Source organism: Ctenopharyngodon idella, chromosome 12 (genome assembly GCF_019924925.1).
Source record: "Ctenopharyngodon idella isolate HZGC_01 chromosome 12, HZGC01, whole genome shotgun sequence".
NCBI lineage: Eukaryota > Metazoa > Chordata > Actinopteri > Cypriniformes > Xenocyprididae > Ctenopharyngodon > Ctenopharyngodon idella.
The window spans coordinates 16,602,648-16,623,192 of NC_067231.1; the positions used below are offsets into that span (position 1 = coordinate 16,602,648).

Genomic DNA, 20,545 nt, shown 5'->3' on the forward strand with positions numbered 1-20,545 from the left:
ACCACATGGCCCTCTGCTGTCCTCCCCTCTTCCTGTTGCTTGTTCGCTCTCTGACCTTCTCCAGAGCTGATACATCTCTTCTGAAGAGCAGCGAATACATCTATCCTAAGTATTACTCTGTATTTAACCCTTTCGTGTTTGAAACGCAGTGACTGTAGTCCACTTTTCTCAGTGAGGTGCATCTGAAAAGCGTTACTGCTATAGTAAGTAGTTTGGATGCATTTTATCTTTTTTTTTTTTTGTTTGTTTTTTGTTTTTTTCATTCTCACATTTAACTCAGTATGTGTTCTTTAAAGTTTTTGAGACTTTTAGAGTAGTGAAATATGAAAAAGCATGGGCTTTTAATAATTTGTGTCCTCTAAGCTAGTATGTGTACGTTTTAATGAAGCCAGAATCCCAGTATATCTGGTTTAGTTTAACTGTAAGTAAAGTGGGTCAGTATCAGTGACCGAGAGTGCAGAGAGACTGAGGAGTGTCCATTAAGACTGAGTGATCTTTGTTAAGAGACAGACGCAGAAAGACAGCAGAAAGTGCTTATGTAGACTGCTGAATTGAGTGGTCTTGTATCCTAAAGGGTATTTGTTACCTCCCATCCCTGACAAACTTTCAATGACTCATTCCTGCATTCATTCTAGGCAAATTATTTGTATTTATTGGACTGTGAAGTGTTGCTATAAATGCTTTTTAAACATCATAAGACCATTGAGTGTCATTGCACATCTCATCTAAACAATATAGGTTAAGTCTGACAGCTGAAAAATTTATATTAAATTAAATTAAATTAAATAGGAAGCCTTCAAGGCATATTCAAATCCAACTTGTTTTTCGCTACCCATTGTGTGTGCAGTTCGGCAGTTGGTGGAAAGAAAAAGACATACTGTAGTGTCTGATGGAGTAAATTTATTTATAAATGTCAACTTATTAATTTGTACAGAGAAATACATGTTGTAGTCACCTAAATAATATTTGCTTAAAGCTCACTTGAATGTCTTCTAGATCATTAAACTTGATGTGCCTTGAAAGCCTGTTTCATTAGGAGGTGCTTTTGTACAAAAACACTACGTGTGAAGTCATTGACCTTAGATATCAGATGCAGCCATATTGTTTTTCTGACCAGTGACCACTTTATGTTGTGTATCCTTTAATGGTATCTGTGCGTGTATATGTGTACAGGCAGTAGGCCTAAATAACAGTGCCTCATGCTTTACAGCTGTTCAGTGACCCCACCTGCTCTCTCTCCATCACTTCTCTGACCAAAATAGACCCACACAAATGGCAGATACACATTACAAACAATATTTTCTGTACAACATGAGGTCAGAAGAGGAAATTAGGCTTTTAAGCATACCCATATGCAGTCAGATGTGATTAGGACGTGCAAACACATTTTCTACTGCTGGATAAGCTTTTAAGCTATGTAAATATCTTAACTCCATTTCCACACCGCAATATCATTTTCCACTGGTTGAGTATTTGTGTCTGTAGTTCTTAATAGTATGACAGGCTTAGGTGTTAGCTGTAAATTAACTGCCTTATGCTAAATATACTCTCTCTAGCTTTAGCTAAGCTTAAGTGTCTAACAATGACTTATTATCTGGCTTAAGGATAATTTTCTGTGCTCTGTCACTGTATAACAAAATTCACAACAGATTGTTTAGCTCAGAGCATTTTTGAAATGTGTCAAGCTCTTGTGATGGCAAAGACTAAAAACATCTGAACACATTATTGTATTCAAAAGACAGTTACCGCAAAGAACAGAACACAGGACACTTCAGATGCTTTTTAGAAACCATTTTTAACTTGACACAGCTTCTTAAAAATAATGATTATTCTGTGATACACTGAACAGCCAAAGATGACATTCTGACTAGGGGTTAAACGGACCGTTGTTGATCCGTGATCCGTACGGACCAGGACACACGGTTCGGCACGCATGTGATTATTTTCAAGTTTAACCGCCATAGACTGAAAGTTTATAATTTGCATGCGTTTTGTCTTGCTAGTTTGCATATTGAATAGATTTTAAACCATTCCAGCGCTAGAAGAGGCAAAAGAGAATTTAATTTAGTACTCGCGCGCTATCTATATATAATATATAATTTTTAAAAAATAAATTAATAAATAAATAAATCAATAATAATAATAAAAAAGGTTTGGAAATCTTTTGTAGCATTACACTACTGTCACTTTTGACCAATTCAGTGTGTCCTTGCTGAATAGAAGTATTGTTTTTGTCTGGCCCTAAGCTTTTGAACAATAGTGTACATTACAGCACAATACTTTTTGGTCTTCTGTATATGAATATACTATATTTAAACTTGTTTATATTTTCTGTAAACTAGGTTTGAAAGCCATGGCTGAACCTGTTGGCTTCATTTAGAAGGTTACTTGTCATTGGTGCCCTAGATACTCAGTGAAGGTTATGCACTAAGCACACAAACATAACCTTCTATTGCTTTCAACATAAGGTGCAGCCACATCATTGACACCGCCCAGCCATTCAGACAAAGGAAAGAAAGAAGCGGTGACCCAGAGTCAGCCACTCAGAAAACACATTCCCTTTTTAGGATAGAGATGTGTGTGTGCGTGAGTGGTAATTTTAGGTAAATGTGATGTGGAATGAGTGGACAGTTTTCTGACCTCCTACTGCATAGTAATGACCCAAATCAGGTGACCAATGAGTGGTTGAAACCAGACTCCATGAGTGTTTACCAGTCACCTCCCAATCTCAGGACTTTGATCATATATCAAGCACTGTAAAAGTCATACTGGTTAAATGGAGCAGAATGCCGCTATGGGTCATTGGTTCATTCCTCTGTTACAGTCTGAGATTTCATTCTGCTACATCAATTACAGGGGTGAAGTGAAACACTGATTAGCTGATGCAGTGTGATTCCTTTGCATATTATTCACATTCCACCTAATGATTCAGGTTTCTTAGCATGAACATAAATGGAATCTTGATGTGCCTGAAGATTCCTGCAATTAATCAGTTCATTCTGTTTTACATTGACGTTCATCATTAAGTTTAGCATTGCTTTTTTTCTTCAGTGAGTTTCAATACAGCTACCTGAAATGGCTTCTAGCGAATGAGCTCTTTTGGATCTGTAGACTGTGGTAAGGTTATTCTATTTCAATTCTGAATGTAGCAGAGAAAACATTATATACATTTATCAAAAACTGGACTCTATTAGTCTAATTTTCAAACTGCAAGGAAAAAGACAGATACCAATCTAAAGAGATGCGGTTAATCTTTCTTTGTATAATCCAGTGCAAGATAAGGCATCACCTTGTGACATACAAATATTTCAGACTTGGCTGGTTCCATTTAGCAGATAATTTAGATCTATTAGAAAACCAAAAGTCAGAATAGCTTAAACTTCCTTGCCAGGTTTTGTTTTTCTGGCATGAGACACTCTGAAAGTTGATATGTGGGGAAGTCAGGGCCAAGCTGAACATGAGTTATAGTATGTTAACTTTGTCAAGAGAGCCCAGAAACACAAACTCTTTGGTTTAGTTCTCTGCTAGTCATATTTGACCCTTTCCATCTTATTAATTGTTAAAACGGATCTTTTTTTCCCTCGCTTTTCCCACGTTTCCATTTTTTTGAAAGCAGATTTCCTTTAATTTATTATTTGTTATTACTGTAACTAAGATCATTGATTACGTGATCCTTGTTCCTAAAAAGACCCTAATTAGGGGTGATTTGTCTGCCGGGACATTTGACATTACAGTTTGATAGATGGTAGATGCTAAAGTTCTGTGATCTACAAACTTTGGCCAAGTCCTGTTTTTTTTTTTTCTTTTTTTTTTTTTTTTTTCTGAAATGTTTTGGTACACGGGAAACTAACATGTGAGTTTTAAAATCTGGATTTAAGCTTAGACCCATTACATGGCCTTTTGGCTTAATTTGTCTCATAATTCCTCTATTTCTGTTTGCTTGAGTTTATTGTCACCATTTACCACTTTAATCTTTATTTACTACTGTAGCGTGCAGATGGTGTTAAACCAAGCCCAACAGTTTGAGCTGTAAATAATGAGCACATGTGCATGAGATGGTGTCATTAGATGATGTGTTTTGGATTAAGGGATGATGTCATATTTGTGGTATTTGTCATCTGAGAAAGCAGACCGGCCTCTGAGGAACTAGTAGATTACATTTATGTATAATGACAAGGCAGTGCACATGCCCTTTTCGAGAGTCACACAGTGATGTCATCCCTGTTCAGCCTTTAGTTAGATCCTGACATAAACTCAAGTGCTGATTATCTTAGATATTAGTTCAGTCTCTGGAATGTCTTTGATTTCCAGATCATGGTCTGTGGTGAATCTTATCTCCATCAGATACGGCACATCAGTATCTTGAATTGTGTCAAGAACAGCAGCTGGTTTTCTGGCCACTTGAGACACTCATTGACACATTCTTCATTTTTGATGGGTCTCAGGCATTCCTTAAGGGTGTGTGTTTGTGTATAAGGATTATAAGTATTGCAGTGGAAACATTGCAGTCAGGATAATAGGCCAGAAATAGTGCAGGGCAAATGCCATTCTGCATGTACATGAGTGCTCAAATGCCCTGCTCGCTCGAATGCATACTGAGGTTAGTTCTCTCCACTGCTCTGTACTCTCCCTCCATTCCACACTGGCACGTTTCTCATTCTCTAATGTCTCGCTGTCTTCACACTGCCTCCCTGTGTCCGTTTTGTTGTGTCCCAGTGTCCATTTTTCAATACATTTTTTCCTTATAGTCCATTTATGTTAGTCCATTTGGGCTACATTTACACAGCAGCAGAATATGGTTGTCAGCCCTGATTTAGAGAGTGTGTTGTCACATCTGTAAATACAGTTGCCATTCCCCAAAACTGCTGTCAACTTATCCTGTTATTTTTTCAGGATATGTTCATGGTTGTTGTGTGCTGCAGTGAACTGGCCATCCATCCAGGGTGTTTCCTTGGCGTATTTGCTGTCACAGATTTTTGAATGAACATTTCGTTTTTGCTACATAGTTTCCATAAATGCTCTGGGTCAGACTGGGAACTCTTTTGCGTTGTGAACCGTTTTGGTTCATGCATGTCTTATAAAAAGAGAGGAGAATTATGATATTTCAGACAATATTTAAAGATCCTTTGATATTTTTTTAAGTTACTTTAACTACTTAAAGGTGCTGTATGCGATTTCTCAAATTCGTTGTTGAACACTGTTGATATTTTAAATCATCCCAAACAAACCCACCCCTCTTTTCATTACACCGACTTCCAAACAGTGTATTTGAAATAATACTGAGTCCACCTTTAAGTTAAGTAACTTAAGTATCTTTATAAATCTATATTATAAACTATGGTTTAAAAGTTTGGTGTCCGTAAGTTTTGTTTTTGAAAGAAATTAAAGTATTAATTTAAATTAATTCAGCAAGGATGCATTCAATTGATCAGAAGTGACAGAAAGGGCATTTATGATATTATAAAAGATTTTTATTTTAAATAAATGGTGTTTTTGGAAATTGAAAAAAAAATTATCATGATTTTCACAAAAATATTAAGCAGCACCAACTGTTTTCATCATTGATAATAATAAAAAAGCTGTTTCTTGAGCACCAAATCATCATATTAGAATGATTTCTGAAGGATCATGTGACACTGAACACTGGAGTAATGATGCTGAAAATTCAGCTTTGCCACAGTAATAAATTACATTTTAAAATATATGTAAATAGAAAAGTTATTTTAAATTACGGTGATAAATATAAAAATATGAAATCATAACTTAAGTTACGTGGCTTTAACTCTCTTCCACTATCCATTATTTGTTTTCTCTTTTTATACTATCATAATCTTTTCCTCCATTCTTCAGCAGTCAGTGTCGTCCTCATCGATGGGTGACTTTATTACATGAGAATTTCTGAGTTTGGCTGCTCGTATGGATATTTTATCCCATTTGAACCCCGAAGCTAACAGGTGCACACGGTCAGAGTCATTCTTTTGAAACTCACCAGTAATCCTGAGAAGAAATTTAAGCAATGAAGCTTTTTTTCCCCCTAGAGTACAGGGACCAGGATAGTAAAAATGAAAAATCTAAACCTATTTAACACACAGCATCCTCTGTTGATATTGGGAAAACAGAACGGGAAAGACCTGATGAGTCCATAAATCAAGTGATTTTTCTACTCCACACATCGTCTATTATTTTGTCCCTCCTTTGAGTACTTAGCACAATATGACTTGGCAAGTTATGTTCCCCATGGCAGAGATCTTGCTTTTCCACTCTCTCCTTCTCTAAGTACCACGCATATGTCATTGCTAAGAGATGAGAGGAATTTCTTGTTCCTTTGAGGCACTTGTCTTCTCTTACTTTCTCACCCTTTCAGCTGTCCTAAAAGCTAAACACACATCTACTGTATGCAGCTGCTAGTGCACACAACCGCTACTGTCTGACTAATGTCGTTGTCCTCGATCTCTCTCTTCCCTTTCTTTATATCTTTCTCTCTCTCCCCTCGTCCCCCAGCCTCAGTATTGTTAATCTGATTAGCAGTGAGTAGCATTAGCACAGTAGTTACCTTGCTAGCATTTAGCAGTAGCCATGCAGACAGCAAGAGGCTCTCCGTCAGCATAGTGTCATAGTGTTGGAGAGATACTGTTCTCCTCCTCCTCTCGCAGCGTTTCTCTCTCTCTCTTTCTCTCCACCTCCCCTCTCTGGCTGTCCCAGGACTGCTGCAGCTAACTCTGCATCACCTTGCAGTTCAGACACTGCTCCCTCTCTGCAGTCCTCTCTCTCTCTTCTATTTTCCTCCTCTCTTTGGTCCTTCGCAATTCCCCCCACCTATCTGGTCACTTTCTTTTCTTATCTGTCATCCACCCCTTGTTTTACTTTATCAATATGTACCGGAACCCTTGGATCTCCAACTATATCAACCATGTCAAGTTGTGCCAAGGTGAGTAAATGGCAGTTGGGGTGGGACAAGACAGGACGGGCCCACCACATCTCTGTTAATGCTGCTTGAGTTTTAATGGTGCTAGAGCCTCCAAGGACAGAAATATTCAGGACAAGGGACTCGCTGACTCAAAAAGAGGAGCACTGAGGCATTTTGAAGCAGAACAAGTGTCGTCTCTTTTGCATACTGTGGTTTAGATATGAATGCTTTCAATAGTTTGAAGTCTGTAGTTGGGTCTGTTAGCTTAAGGGAGTTTGACTCACAGTATTGCCTTTTAATGGTTTTGTTTTGGACTGTGCACTTGCGCAACGGCACATGCTTTTTCATTTATCCTGTGTGTTCTTAGTTAAATGGTGCATTTTCACATTTATAGCAGGTGTTTGTGTCCAGCATTGCACTGTTAAACATGCATTTTATGCATCAAATTATTTTATAGTTTTCATTAAAATGTTGTTTTCATTTATAGTGGTTTTAACAGCTTTAAATATAAATGGGTTAATGCGTAAATGTATGAATGGGTTTTAGAGATTCCCTGTCACCTAATTCGCCCTTTCCTGGAGTGCAGACACCAGCTGTCTCTTTTAAGACTCTTAAGATCTCCCTCTCTGTTTGTGCATTGGTAAATAACAGTTTTACACTCTTTTGAAGGGCATTGAAGAATGTTCAGAGTTGAGCTAGCTGGTATTAAAACATAAAACGCCATTAAAAATCATGATTTAAGTGATGCCATACATATACACAATGGCACACTTCCTGTGTCCACACTAGCTAATCCTATTCCTCTTGAAGACTAATCCTTTATTAGTTGAGACAAGTGCTACACTAACACCGGACTGCCACATTTTGGCTTCGTGTTTTCCTATTTAACAGGTTTCATCCTGTAAGTGTGTTTTGAATTCATGACTAGCATGTACTACTTGCTGACTTTCATGTAGTTTTATCCCTTGAAATGATTTGTCAATTTGCTTTCTTAATTTTATTTAAGTGTAATATTACAATTTATTATACATATTTACTACCACTAAAATTAGGGTCAGAATGTCTTTTTATTTTTTTTGGAAAGATATTAATACTTTTTTCATTTACATTTACTCATTTAGCAGACGCTTTTATCCAAAGCGACTTACAGTTGAGGAATACAACAAGCAATTCATCTTAAGAAGACAATAAACACGTTCCTGTTATAAAAAAGTTCCAGTAATACAAAGTTTCAGTCATCGTTCAAGATAGTACAAGCAAGGATGCAATAAATTGATCAAAAGCGACAGTAAAGAAATTTGTAATATTACAAATTATTTCTGGTTCTAATAAATGCTGTCTTTTTGAACTTTTTTTTCATCAAGGAGTCCTGAAAAAAGTGTCACAATTTCTATAAAAATATTAAGCATTTCCATATAGTGTTGTCAAAAGTACTGAATGAAGCTTTGAGCGCTGTGAGTGGATTTGTAAACGCCTCTAATTGGACATTGTGTTCATTCACTCATCAGATATGTCTGTGATTGGCTGCAATGATCAACGCTTCAAAAACATGTTGTAAATAGTCATCAATGACACTCTTCACTAAGGGCTTACACAGATACACACGGGAGTGTTTGAAAGTAGGCATCTGTGAGCGGACTGGTCCACTGATAGATGCCTGCTTTCAAACGTTCCCGCTTTCAAATTCAAACACTTCCGTGTGCTTTCAAACACTCCCGTGCGTTGATCACTATAGCCAATCACAGACATATATGTTGAGTGTGTGAACACAATGGCCAATCAGAGGTGTTTACAAATCTGCTCAACGGTGCTCAAAGCGTCACGTTTTTAAAATGTCAGTACCGACTTTGTCTGTACTTTTGACAACACTATTTCCATAAAAATATTAAGCAGCACCACTGTTTTCAAAACTGACAATTAAAAAAATGTTTATTTAGCACCAAGTCAGCATTTTAGAATGATTTCTGAAGGATCATGTGACACTGGAGTAATGGCTGCTGAAAAATCAGGTTTGCAATCACAGGAATAAATTATATTTTAAAATAGAAATCCAAATTGTAATAATATTTCACAATATTACTGCGTTTACTGTATTTTCTTTGTAAAAATAAGTGCAGTCTTGAGCATAAGAGGCTTCTTTTAAAAACTTTTAAAATCTTACTGATCCCAAACTTTTGAATAATGTAGTATTATTAATAAGTATCAAAATATGTATTTTATTATTGATAAATATTAAAACATTGAATGCATATATTGTATTAAATTGTATACATTACATATCAATTTAAATGTAATTACATAGTTTATTATTATATTAAATTAATTAAAGTTATACTTGTATATACCTAAATATTCTAAGTTAAGTTATATAATTACATTGTGGTTTTAAACATGTCTTCATAAACTGTGACAAACGTTAGATGCCAGAGAGCCTTGGGTTTATGATCTTGTCACATGACCAAACAGGCTTTGACTTGCTTCAACTGTATGACCTCCATGTGCTTTAACTCTGACTAATGCCAGACCCCAATGACTGAACCCTATAGTCATGCAAGTTTATCAGTCACCATATTATTTGTTACTGACTGTGCTGAAAAACAGGTGTGTGATATGATGGAACATAAAATAAACCTGAACACGTTTCAGAGCTTTGTGATCAGCTCAATGTGACACTCGTAGATCAGAGAGGTATGTTGGTGTGTCACAGGGCTGTGGAATAACATGCATGCCATTTAAAGTGCTGAAAATGTCACACTTGACTGTGTCTGATTAGCATCTGTACTTAAGAGGGCACAGAGCCAATTTTCTGGATTTCCATTCATGTCTGTTAGCGGTGGGTGCTCTCAACAAGACTATGCAATGCACATAATAAGTGCTTAGGATAATTTTAGTGATCAATCTAGTTTATCTGCATTGCTAACTGTCAGTTTGCTTGATGGTTTTGTGTTTTTGTTCCTGCTCCTGGGAAACATTGTCATTAACTTTTCATTTACCCTGTAGTGTTAATTTACTGTGTGGACATTGGAAAATCTGTCAACGATTTGTTTTTAACGCCGGCGTCATTAATCACTAGTTTGCCTGAATGGCAATGGCTTTGTTGTTGAATTATCCCAGATGCAACAATAAAACATTGGTAACATATGGTACAGGAAGATGTACTCCGTGCAGGGTACCAGAACAGAGAGGCTTCTGTCATTTGTTGTGAATTCACTGTTTGTTTGTTTTTTATTTGAGCTAAAAAACAATTTCTATCAGTAATAACTGCGCAAATCCCCACATCATTTTGCCTCCACCCAGTTTTATAAGTGTATTGTTTCTTAGTCCTTCCAAAACCTTCCTGTTCTCTTTTTCTATCCCCCTTCAGTTGATGTCTCGTTCGCAGGCCCTGTGACTGAAATGAGAGGAGATTTTTAGGCAGTGAGGAATGTTTTTAGCAGATACTCGTCCCAGCTGTGAAAACTCACTCTGTACCAAAACAGAGTCCATCAGTTGGCACTCTCAGTCACTTTCTCTTCTTAAATGGTGTTTGTAGAGAGTGAAGGAGGAAATGACATCTAACCACAGTCCTTATCGTGGATTAACATATTTGAATATTGAATTTTTGGATGTCAAAAAGGGTGTTTGGTCTGTGTGGATGAATGTGTGGTCAGGCTATTGATCCGTGGGTAAAGTGGAAACACATGTTCTGCTCTTCCAATCCCTCTGTGAGGCTCAGATCTCCAGTATTAGTCATTTCATTGCGTTACTCATGTGAATGTTGTAACAAAAAATTCATTAAATTCAGTTAAATTCATCTCTTTAAAGAGAATTTATTTTTTCTTTCTTGTTTTTGAAGGGATGTTTGTATATTGGCACCATATTGGTTATATTTTATTTTGTTTTATTTTTTATTTTATTTTATTTTAAAAAATTAAAAAATAATAAAATAAAGTTTATTCTAATCTTTTTATTTTATTTTATTTTATTTTATTTATTATTTCATTTTAGTATTTCTAGTAGTAACCTACTAATTTTTGCCCTAGATTTACCTAGTAAGAGTATCTGCATGCACTTAAACATAAAACAATTTATTTGACATTCACAACACTTTTGATTTTATTTATTTTTAATAATAATAATAATAATAATAATAATAAAGATGTTATTTATTTATATTATCCATTTATTTACCTTAATAATATAAAATGAATAATTATTAGTAGTACTGGGCACAATTCATTATCACTGTATTTCTACATTCTTTTTATATCCTTACTTTTGATAACAATGGTGCATTTCCACTTAGGAGTTTTTGTGCATTAATTTTATGGATGCAGATATAAAATACAGATGACTTTGTGCATTACATGGTAGTCACTTTGACTAACAAAACTGTTGAAACAGCATTCAGCACATGGGCCCAGGCAGTTGACGCGGTGCATACAGATGTACCTATGTGTACATACAGAAATAAGGCTGTTCTTCTGTGGACACAGCACCATGTTGATATCCATGAAATGGATACTATTGTTTTCGTTCCTGCCCTTCACATGGGGCCTTTAAAACATCTTTTGCTGATCAGTCCTGTCACCAGCAGGAGTATTTGTAGTCTGAAGGCTATGCTGTCTTTTGTGTGCACAGGCTTCACAGGAGAAACAGCCCCTAAAGTTGGCAATACCAAACTACAACGGAGAGCTCTTAGGTAAGATCCTTATTTTTATGTAATAATAATTTCATGGAATGCTTATACAGTAAATCAAAACCCAAGTTATATAAGTTTAAATGAAAAGATCCACACCAACACAAACTCAGTCTTTTTGAATGTCTTGTATAAGGCTTGAACAAATTAAAGAGGACTATGTTGTGTTTATCTGTTGTATACAGATGCAGTCATGCTTTTTAAAATTGTGTATTCACTTGAACACTGGGATGTATCTGCACTTTTAGAAAAATGTGTGATATTTATTCACCCAGTTAATTTTTTTTTTTTTTTTTTTTTCCCTGTTCTTATATGCTGTGGCCTTATTTCTTGTCAGAAAATATATACTCTTACTAAATCTTTTTCCAGTTTTAAAAATTAAATTTTTAAGTGAAGATTACACATTTTTGGGAAGATGGAGCTGTGTGATATCTGCCAAGCATAAGATGCTTTTTCAGGTGCTGCTTCAACAAAAACAGGCAATACTGTGGCCTCTTGTTACTGTTATGTTATATGCAAAATATATTGAGATTTAAAGTTGGTTTCACTCTGTCCAGCTTCCAGAAAGAGTTTTCGCTTGAGGAGAAAGAAGAGGGAATCAACAAAGAATTAGATGTCAGTCTGCTGGGAAACACACCCAAGGGTAAGTACAAAATACATCAACGGTGTGTGGTTCTTTATCATGGCTATTATATACTAGTTAAATACTCGACTCTCATTAAACCAGCAGGCAGGAGCTCTGTCACACAAGGTTCATTTGACTTCTGCACTTTTCAAATTGAGGCGTGTTATCCTAATGGTCAAGAATCTTAATACAAAGGTTGCGGGTTCAATCCCAAAGAGGATTTGAACACTAAATGATCACTGTGGTTCTTAAGCCCTCTTAATTTTAAGAGGGCTATATTCATGAGACATTTTGTATTCACATTAGATAACAACTGTCTGCTAAAATAGCAAGTGATAAAGTCTGTAATGCTGGTCATAGTGCCTTGATCAAATTTTTCACAAGTTGCTTCAAGACTGTATGTTATTTCACTTAGCATTGTCTTGATGGGTGCTGGACACATGGGTTGGGGGGATGGGACGCTGATGACCTATATTTGGTCTGCTAGGGGCCACCTGTTGTTGGGCAAGTTGTCTTGCTTACTGGCCTGAAAATGTGATAGTTGTGTGAAAGACAGTGCCAAGATATTTTGTAAAAGTATTTGTGCTGTAAGCTAGTCCAAAAAATGGTTGAACAGGATTTTGTGGGACTCTCGCATGAGCAGCCTGCTTCTGGTAAGCTCTAAAAGGCTTTTTTTTTTAAATCACATTCTGTCTTTTAGTTTTATGAATGATGCTAATAGAGTGGCGCAGGGATGATGTCAGAAATCTGAAGACTAATTCGCTAGTCTTTCCTTTGAGATTTTCCTATGGGGTTTTTCAATTTATGAGTAAAATCAAGCCTGTGGTAAACATAAGTTGACGATACTTTGACGTTTTGTTTTACCACGTAAACTGCACACACTTACACTCTTATCTAGTTACTTATTAGAAACACACATTTTCAAAAATAAACATAACTGCTTTAAAATTTGTGTTTTCAGAATGGGTGTGTGTAATTTACATTGTAGAACAGTATCGTCACGTTTACTACAGACCTTATTTTACTAATAAATTGAAAAATCCCATTATAAAACCCCATAGGAAAATCTCGAGGGAATCAGTAGCGATTTAGTCTTCTGAGTTCTGACGTCATCCATGCACCACTCTAGGCTAGTATACATGGTCAGTCTCTGATTAGATTTGTTGTTTTTTATTGACATTAATGATGTTTTTAACTCTTATAGATAAAATAATGCTTAAAGAAAACAAAACTGACCATATTTCCTTTCTCAATGTATGTTCCTTTTCTTATTGTAAATGATTCATTGTGCATTTTATTCAAAAGAAAAACTTTGGCTTAGTTTCTCTTTTGCTGATGTCACTATTAGGCTACACATGCTATTGGATATTTACCCTATAGTGAAATAGGTATTAAGACATTTCCTAACAAACTTACATTTGGTTTGGCTTCATTCTGGTACATAATATTTTTCACCACCCAGTTAATTCCTGATGGATGAAATCAAGTCAGTCTGAAAAATATTTTTTGTTATGAAAGTAAAATGGATTGTGGGAATGGACACACGCAGACACACACGCACACAATACAATCTGATCAGAGGTCAACAGTGTTAATCTCTCTCTTTTGTTTATTTTTGTTTGTTTATATATATATATATATATATATATATATATATATATATATAAATATAAATATGGAGGTAACAATAGGTGTTAACCTTTCAGAAAAGCTCATGACAGTGATTAGTCTTGGGTAAAAACTTTGTACTTTTTTTATTATTATTTTTTTTTTTTTAAATGTTTGTTTCGCATTCACTTTGCTGGCATGCAGCTTTTAGTGTTGTGTAATCCTGGCTTGTTAGAATCAGGTCATTCTAATGTCAGATTCACACTGCTGTTTATTCTTCCCTCCCTTTCCAAGTGGAACTTGATTTAAAACATGACAACCTGGACACACTCATGCTGTGCTTTCTTCAATTCGTTGTAAATGTCTCTTTAAATTAATAAAAATAAAATGAATGATGAATTGTTCTTTGAAAATTGTACACATCTTTCCAATGAACTGTTATAGAATTAAAGGCACAGTATGTAAGATTTTTGCATTAAAATATCCAAAAACCACTAGCACAGTGTTATGTTTTGTTCACTTGTGTACTTGCATTATCCCAAAAGTTTCCAACAATGTTTAAATCCAGATAAATTTGCAGTTTTAACCAGTGTAACATCCCTCCTCATTGCGTTGCTTGTCAATGGCATCATGTCCACTTTATCCTCGGTTTCTGCTTTTACTGCCGTAGAAACCATGGCAACAGTGAGTCTCATGAAAAACTATCAGTGTGGCATTTCCTGACAATGTTTAACAAGTGGTGAACAAGTCTATGGCAGTGTAATATAGTATGTGTTATACATAAACAGTAAGTCAGCCTTTTTTCAAATGCTGTAGGTACGTTCAAATATACTTTAGTATGATTGTTTTGAACATGTAAAACTGTGCTGCGTTCCTCACCATTTAATTAGACTATAATAAAGTAACATGTATGAGTAGTAATTTAGCATTAAACATTACGTTACTTGCGGCTAATTTATTAGAATGAAATAAAATCATGTGATCAAACTTAATGGTTATAAAACTGTTTCATTACCTCATCCATTAACATGATTTGTGAGTCCCGTCGGATTGATTTCCATTGCCAGTGGAGGTGAAGACGAAGACGACTATCATTCCCCACTCTTTCACACCGTGATCAAGCTACGGCTTTGTTATTGTTTTGAATACGTGACCTCTAGTGGCAAAAATTACATATTGTGCCTTTAAGCTAAACAGCTAGTTGCACTTCAGCCTTACTGGACTATGTGAAACAGAAAGGGAAATCCTGCCCTTTTCTTTGCACCACCCAGATCTTTGCTTTGAATCCCTTTTGAATTGCTTTTAGCTGAGGAAGCACTGGAACCATGTGTACACATTAGCCCATGATGAGTCCCCTCTGGTCACCTAGTGACAGGACACAGTTGAGTGTCATATTTCCATACTGCTGGAACAACACTCACCGACTATGCACATATGATTGGCTAGCTTTTGTGGAAACTCAGTCAGCCATTCTCCTAGCTAATGTTAGATGTCTAAGCAGCTTTTGTTTCAGATAACACACTGGACTTTCATCACCTTGACTATTATTGGAATTGTCTCACTGTAAGGGCATAGCATTATACTTACTAGACTGCAGGGTTAGTGTAATAACATGAAACATGACTTGGTATTAAATACAGCAAAGCTGAATTATGTAAAATTACAGTCTTTAAATTGTGCTCATGTGGGGTGAAACATTGTGCACCTTACAGTATGCAGTAAGCTCTGATTGCTTTGGTTTACATTTGAGTAGAAATATCACAAATACATGATTTTTTCATTATTTGTAATGGTTTGATTTATCCTGTTTGTCCTCCTCCTTCTGTCTCTCATTCTTTTACCCATCCATCACTTTGCCTTTCTTTTTCTCTTTAGTCTCAGAATTAAGGAAGCGTTTTGAGAGTATAAGCACGAGTCAGAGTTGGGACATGAACAGGTGAGAAGTTAAATCAGTCTCACAAAGCATGCACAGCCAAAGTTCAGTTACTGCAGGTGTCCGGCAAGAATAACAAAATCACAAAATTATCTGCACGCTGTTATTGCCAAAAAAAAAAAACACTTTAATTTCCATCTCACCACACACGCACAACGTTTCAAGCTGCATGCTCTTCATCAAGCTTAAAGTAGTTTACGTACCCCAAAATAATTAATGTATAATAAATGTTTTTGAAGGATCATGTGACACTGAAGACTGGAGTAATGCTGAAAATTCATCTTTGTAATCAAAGGAATAAATTGCATTTTAAAAAAATATTCAAATAGCAACTGTTATTTTAAATTGCAATATTTTTTTCACAGTATTACTTTTTTTTTTTTTTGTTTTTTTTTTTTAATTCCAAATAAATGAAGCCTTGTTAAAAATAAAATATATTTTGAATTGCAAATATGTTTTCATTTAAAAAAAAAAAAAAATCCCAGATTGAGAATTATCCTTATTAATCCTGTACCACTTCTGTTTATAGGAAAGAGCGAATTGCACGGCGTCTGGAGGGAATCGATAGTGAAGTTCTCCAAAATATCCCAGGTTGTGGCGGTCTAGTAACCAATCGACTGCTAGAGGAGGACACCCCAAGATATACCCGTGCAGCAGACACCTGTGACCCCTGTACAGGTGAGAAATGTGCTTAATATTTTTATACTTTGAATAGATTTGTTCACTCCCCTATAACATGAATGAGAAATAATATAAACTAAACATAATAAAAATTATATGGTGCATATCAACACATGTGATGATAGGTTTGGGTTGATTAGCTGGTGCTTGGTTACTTAAAGTTAGCTTAAGGTTTAGGCAAATGGATTCAGTGTAAACTATGCATTGTCTTCCTGTCTCTCTCATCGTAGTTTCTCTTCAGCACTATGGCAAAAATGACCCAAACTTCCCCAATCCGCACAGTGCAGAGGTTCAGTCCAGAACCCACATGGTACAACCGGAGTCTGTCTACACCACTGGCTCCACTCATGTGGCAGAGCCGGACTCTAAAGCTGAAAGGATTGCTCGCTACAAGGCAGAACGGCGCCGTCAACTAGCAGAGCGCTATGGCATCTCTCTGGATCAGGAGACAGAAACCGACTATACCGCTCGCTACTCCAGAACCTCCAGAGAGCCCGAAGGCTCCGACCAACAACACAGGTCAAAGGTAGAAGGAGGAGACAGGGTGGAGCATAATGCTTACACCACCAGCCATCATGTAGATAGGGCTAGCTCTCACATTCACACCGATCCAGAGTACTGCCGAGAACGCACAGACTCCATCTCTGAGCGCGAGAGGATGATGAATCTGGAGAACCAGAGGAGGGCACAAGAGCGGGATAGATTGCATGGAAGTGGAGGGGTTGCACCTGACCCATCTGCATATATGGATGTGTCAGGGTCTGCCAGGGTTCCAGGGAGGGAACCAGGAGCGATGGGGGTTCCCAGTTCGCCTAATACAGGCCGAAAGGCCATGATGCCATCTCCCAAACAGGGAGCATCTCCTGGTGATCTGTTTATTGAGCAGCAGGCTCACAACATCCTTCAAAGACACGGGTGAGTCTTAACATGTTGTTTCTTCTTTTTCTTCTTCTTTTTCTTCTTTTTTGTTTCTCCATCTTACAGTCATCAAGTAGTATCTTAATATGTCAGTGTCTTAATTTTCTTCTCTTATTCTTTCCTTTTTTGGAAAGAATGTTGGCTGGTATTCCCCTAAATCTGTCTTTCACAGGTATTTTCCCCAAAAGAAAGCCGGCATTTTGCAGGATTTGGCTCGCATACTGTTAGGAGTGTTCTCCTAACTCCCTTAAGATGGGTGGGCTCTGTTCAGTATGACACATTATCCATTAGCATTGACCTTTACTGTCCTTTGGCAGCTGTTTCTTTATGGCATGGGTCAGTGTTCTGTGTGACGCTTTGGGTTTAAAGTGCGTGCCAAATTAAGCAACAAAAGATTCCAGCTGAATTAAAATTCCCAACATTAAGCCAAGCCAAAAAAATTAAAAATGAATATGATAAAGAATGATATTCAGGAAAGACCCAGAACACATTCATAATGTCAGTATAAAGTTTGATTGGTTAGTTAATGTGAACAAATGAGGACTTGGCCTTTAAAACCCAGTTCCCAGCAAGCCAGTCTCAATTTTCATAACTTATTTGAGGCCCTACTCTCTTTTCAGGATCCTGGTTTCTTTTAAGTTTTTTTCCCCCCTCTTCCCCCACACACACATAAACCGTTGAGTGGCTCACTCTCATGGGTGTTTCTTAACTAATTTAGCTCCCGTAGCCAGTCAGCCAACCAATGGTCACTTCAGACTGATTCAGAAGGAGACACCCTCTCTCCAATCAACTGGCCTTCCAGGTACCATACATTTGGGATTTATGGGTGTGTTTGACACCCTTCACTTAACAGTGGTCCCGCCTAACCTCATGGCCCTATCTCAAACCCCCTCAAGTCCTGTCTTATAAACGTCCTTGCTGGAATGTGAGGTAAGAATGACAATATGATAGGAGCCTTGTGTTTTCTATTGGCTTATTGGATTATAGTCTGTTTGTTCCACTTTACAGGTTATTCTGGCTAGGGACCACACTTAGCTTGGAAGACTGAGACAACGTTGTAAATTAAGCAAATATTTGGAAGTGATCATTGTAGCAACCTGGTTTTACAAAGGGCTAATAAAAACAGTATGCACACTGACTCCAAGAAATTGCTAGTCAGTCATGCAATGTCAGCCAGTTCTTGCCATTTTTGTAAATAATATGCATCAGAAAGTTGATGAAATTAATTCCATTTTGACTCTTCTCTCTTGCTGTAGTCCAGGGTTTTCAAACCATGGATTCATGATTCTGATAGAAAGGCCAATGACAAGAAAAATTAAAAAGGTGTTTTAAAAAAAATTTAATATAAAATAAAGGTATTAAGGGTGTAACGGTACATGTATTCATCCCGAACGGTCACGTCACGGACGTCGTGGTTCGGTGCATACAGTCAGACGACGAATACAGAAGAGGGCGCACGCGGTAATACAACTGTTTTCTTAAAGCAAAGATAGATATGTATACATAGATGCCTTGTTAGTGGCCGCTTCAATGGGCCGCTATACAGCCGTCCGCCATATTGGAACGGTCAAAGCCGGTCTGTGAACATTCGAAAGCAAGTTGACTGAGTGTCTGCAACCATAGACACTAAAAATAGACATTAAAAAGTGCCATAGTAAAAACCTGTAATATTGAGTTAATACAAATAAAAACACAAACCAACATATTCTCAGCTGTGAATGGTTATCCGATTTCTTAGGGAATTAAAATCTCGGCGGTTTCACAACCAGAAGCTGTGCAATGTTGTGTGCATCATTGATTCTTACTGTGAGTGACGACACGCTGACCGTTGCAAGATGGCTGGTTCGCAAACATGTCTGGAGCAGTCGTTGTAGTATCTATGTATACATATCTATGACCGCCACAACAGGAAAAAGCGCAGAAGAACAGACGATCTATGCATAGATATGTTTCATGTAATCTTTCAAACAGTGTTTCAACTACAGTAAGACATCAATAAAACAGCTTGAGAATAATATCTCACGTAGTATTACATTTACCTCAGGCAAGTCATTTAGTGTCCACTGCATGTTAGTTCACTAGAGAAATGAACTCTAGAGGAGAGAATTTCACTAAATATATGCACTATATATTTAGAGGTTAATGCAAAACCCGCCTTGTGCAATTTACATGGTTTTTTATTTATTTATTTATTTGAGTATTGATGTTTATATCTAATATAAAAAGAGCAGTTTTATGTTTACTTTTCTCGCCCCTGCTGTACCGAACCGTGACTTCAATACCGAGGTACAGTTGAAGTCATAAGTTTACATACACCTTGTAGAATCTGCAAAATGTTCATTATTTTAACAAAATAAGAGGGATCATATAAAATGCATGTTAGTTTTTATTTAGTACTGTCCTGAATAAGCTATTTCCAATAACAGATGTTTACATAAAGTCCACAAAACAAAAAAAATGGCTGAATTTATAAAAATTATCCCGTTCAAAAGTTTACATACACTTGATTCTGAATACCATGTGTCGTTACCTGGATGATCCATGACTGTTTTTATGTTTTGTGATGGTTGTTGTTAATCCTCCAGGTCCTGAAAATTCTTCAGTTTTCCAGCGTATTTGAACCCTTTCCAACAATGACTGTATGATTTTGAGATCCATCTTTTCACACTGATGACAACTGAAGGACTCGAACACAACTATTAGAAAAGGTTCAAACATTCACTGATGCTCCAGAAGGAAACACAATGCATTTAGAGCTGGGAGGTGAAAACTTTTTAAAAGGATGATGTCCATATTTTTCTTATTTTGTTTAAATATCTTTTTTTTTCATTTAGTATTGCCCTTCAGAAGCAACAGAAAATACTTTCATGTTTTCCGGAAGACAAATTAAGTACAATTTACCTTGATCTTCAAATTCAAGTTTTCACCTCCCGGCTCTTAATGCATCGTGTTTCCTTCTGGAGCATCAGTGAATGTTTGAACCTTCTTTAATAGTTTTTCCATCTTTTAAATGTTTAAAAGATGGATCTCAAAATCATACAGTCACTACTGGAAAGGGTTCAAATATGCATAAGATGCTGGAAAACTAAAGAATTTTCGGGACCTGGAGGATTGTTCCGAAGAACAGAGCTCAGTTTAACTGCTCAGGATAAACAAGGGACTCATGAACAACCATCACAACACATAAAATCAGTC

At 36.6% G+C, this 20,545-nt stretch overlaps 1 protein-coding gene and 1 long non-coding RNA gene across 18 annotated transcripts in view; one reads left to right on the forward strand and one right to left on the reverse strand.

The window, feature by feature from the left end:
- Positions 1–20,545, forward strand: part of svila (supervillin a) — a 77,019-nt gene that overhangs the window by 14,157 nt on the left and 42,317 nt on the right. For 11 of the 17 annotated variants that reach the window (XR_007932965.1, XM_051915034.1, XM_051915035.1 and 8 more), the window contains exons 1-7: positions 6,725–6,928; positions 11,528–11,588; positions 12,143–12,228; positions 15,694–15,754; positions 16,281–16,429; positions 16,663–17,347; positions 18,069–18,152. Coding sequence is in view for 16 of the 17 variants with exons in the window: in XM_051915034.1 (XP_051770994.1) it covers positions 6,874–6,928; positions 11,528–11,588; positions 12,143–12,228; positions 15,694–15,754; positions 16,281–16,429; positions 16,663–17,347; positions 18,069–18,152 (1,181 nt within the window). In the remaining variant the exon portion in view is untranslated. Of the gene's footprint in view, positions 1–6,724; positions 6,929–11,527; positions 11,589–12,142; positions 12,229–15,693; positions 15,755–16,280; positions 16,430–16,662; positions 17,348–18,068; positions 18,153–20,545 lie in introns of those variants that run through there. The other 6 variants (XM_051915040.1, XM_051915048.1, XM_051915049.1 and 3 more) reach the window with 2 other exon arrangements.
- LOC127523897 (uncharacterized) lies at positions 886–6,671 on the reverse strand. Its single transcript, XR_007932966.1, has 2 exons — positions 6,554–6,671; positions 886–5,074 (listed from the first exon to the last, which is right to left on the reverse strand). It is a non-coding gene; the product is annotated as an uncharacterized LOC127523897 (long non-coding RNA).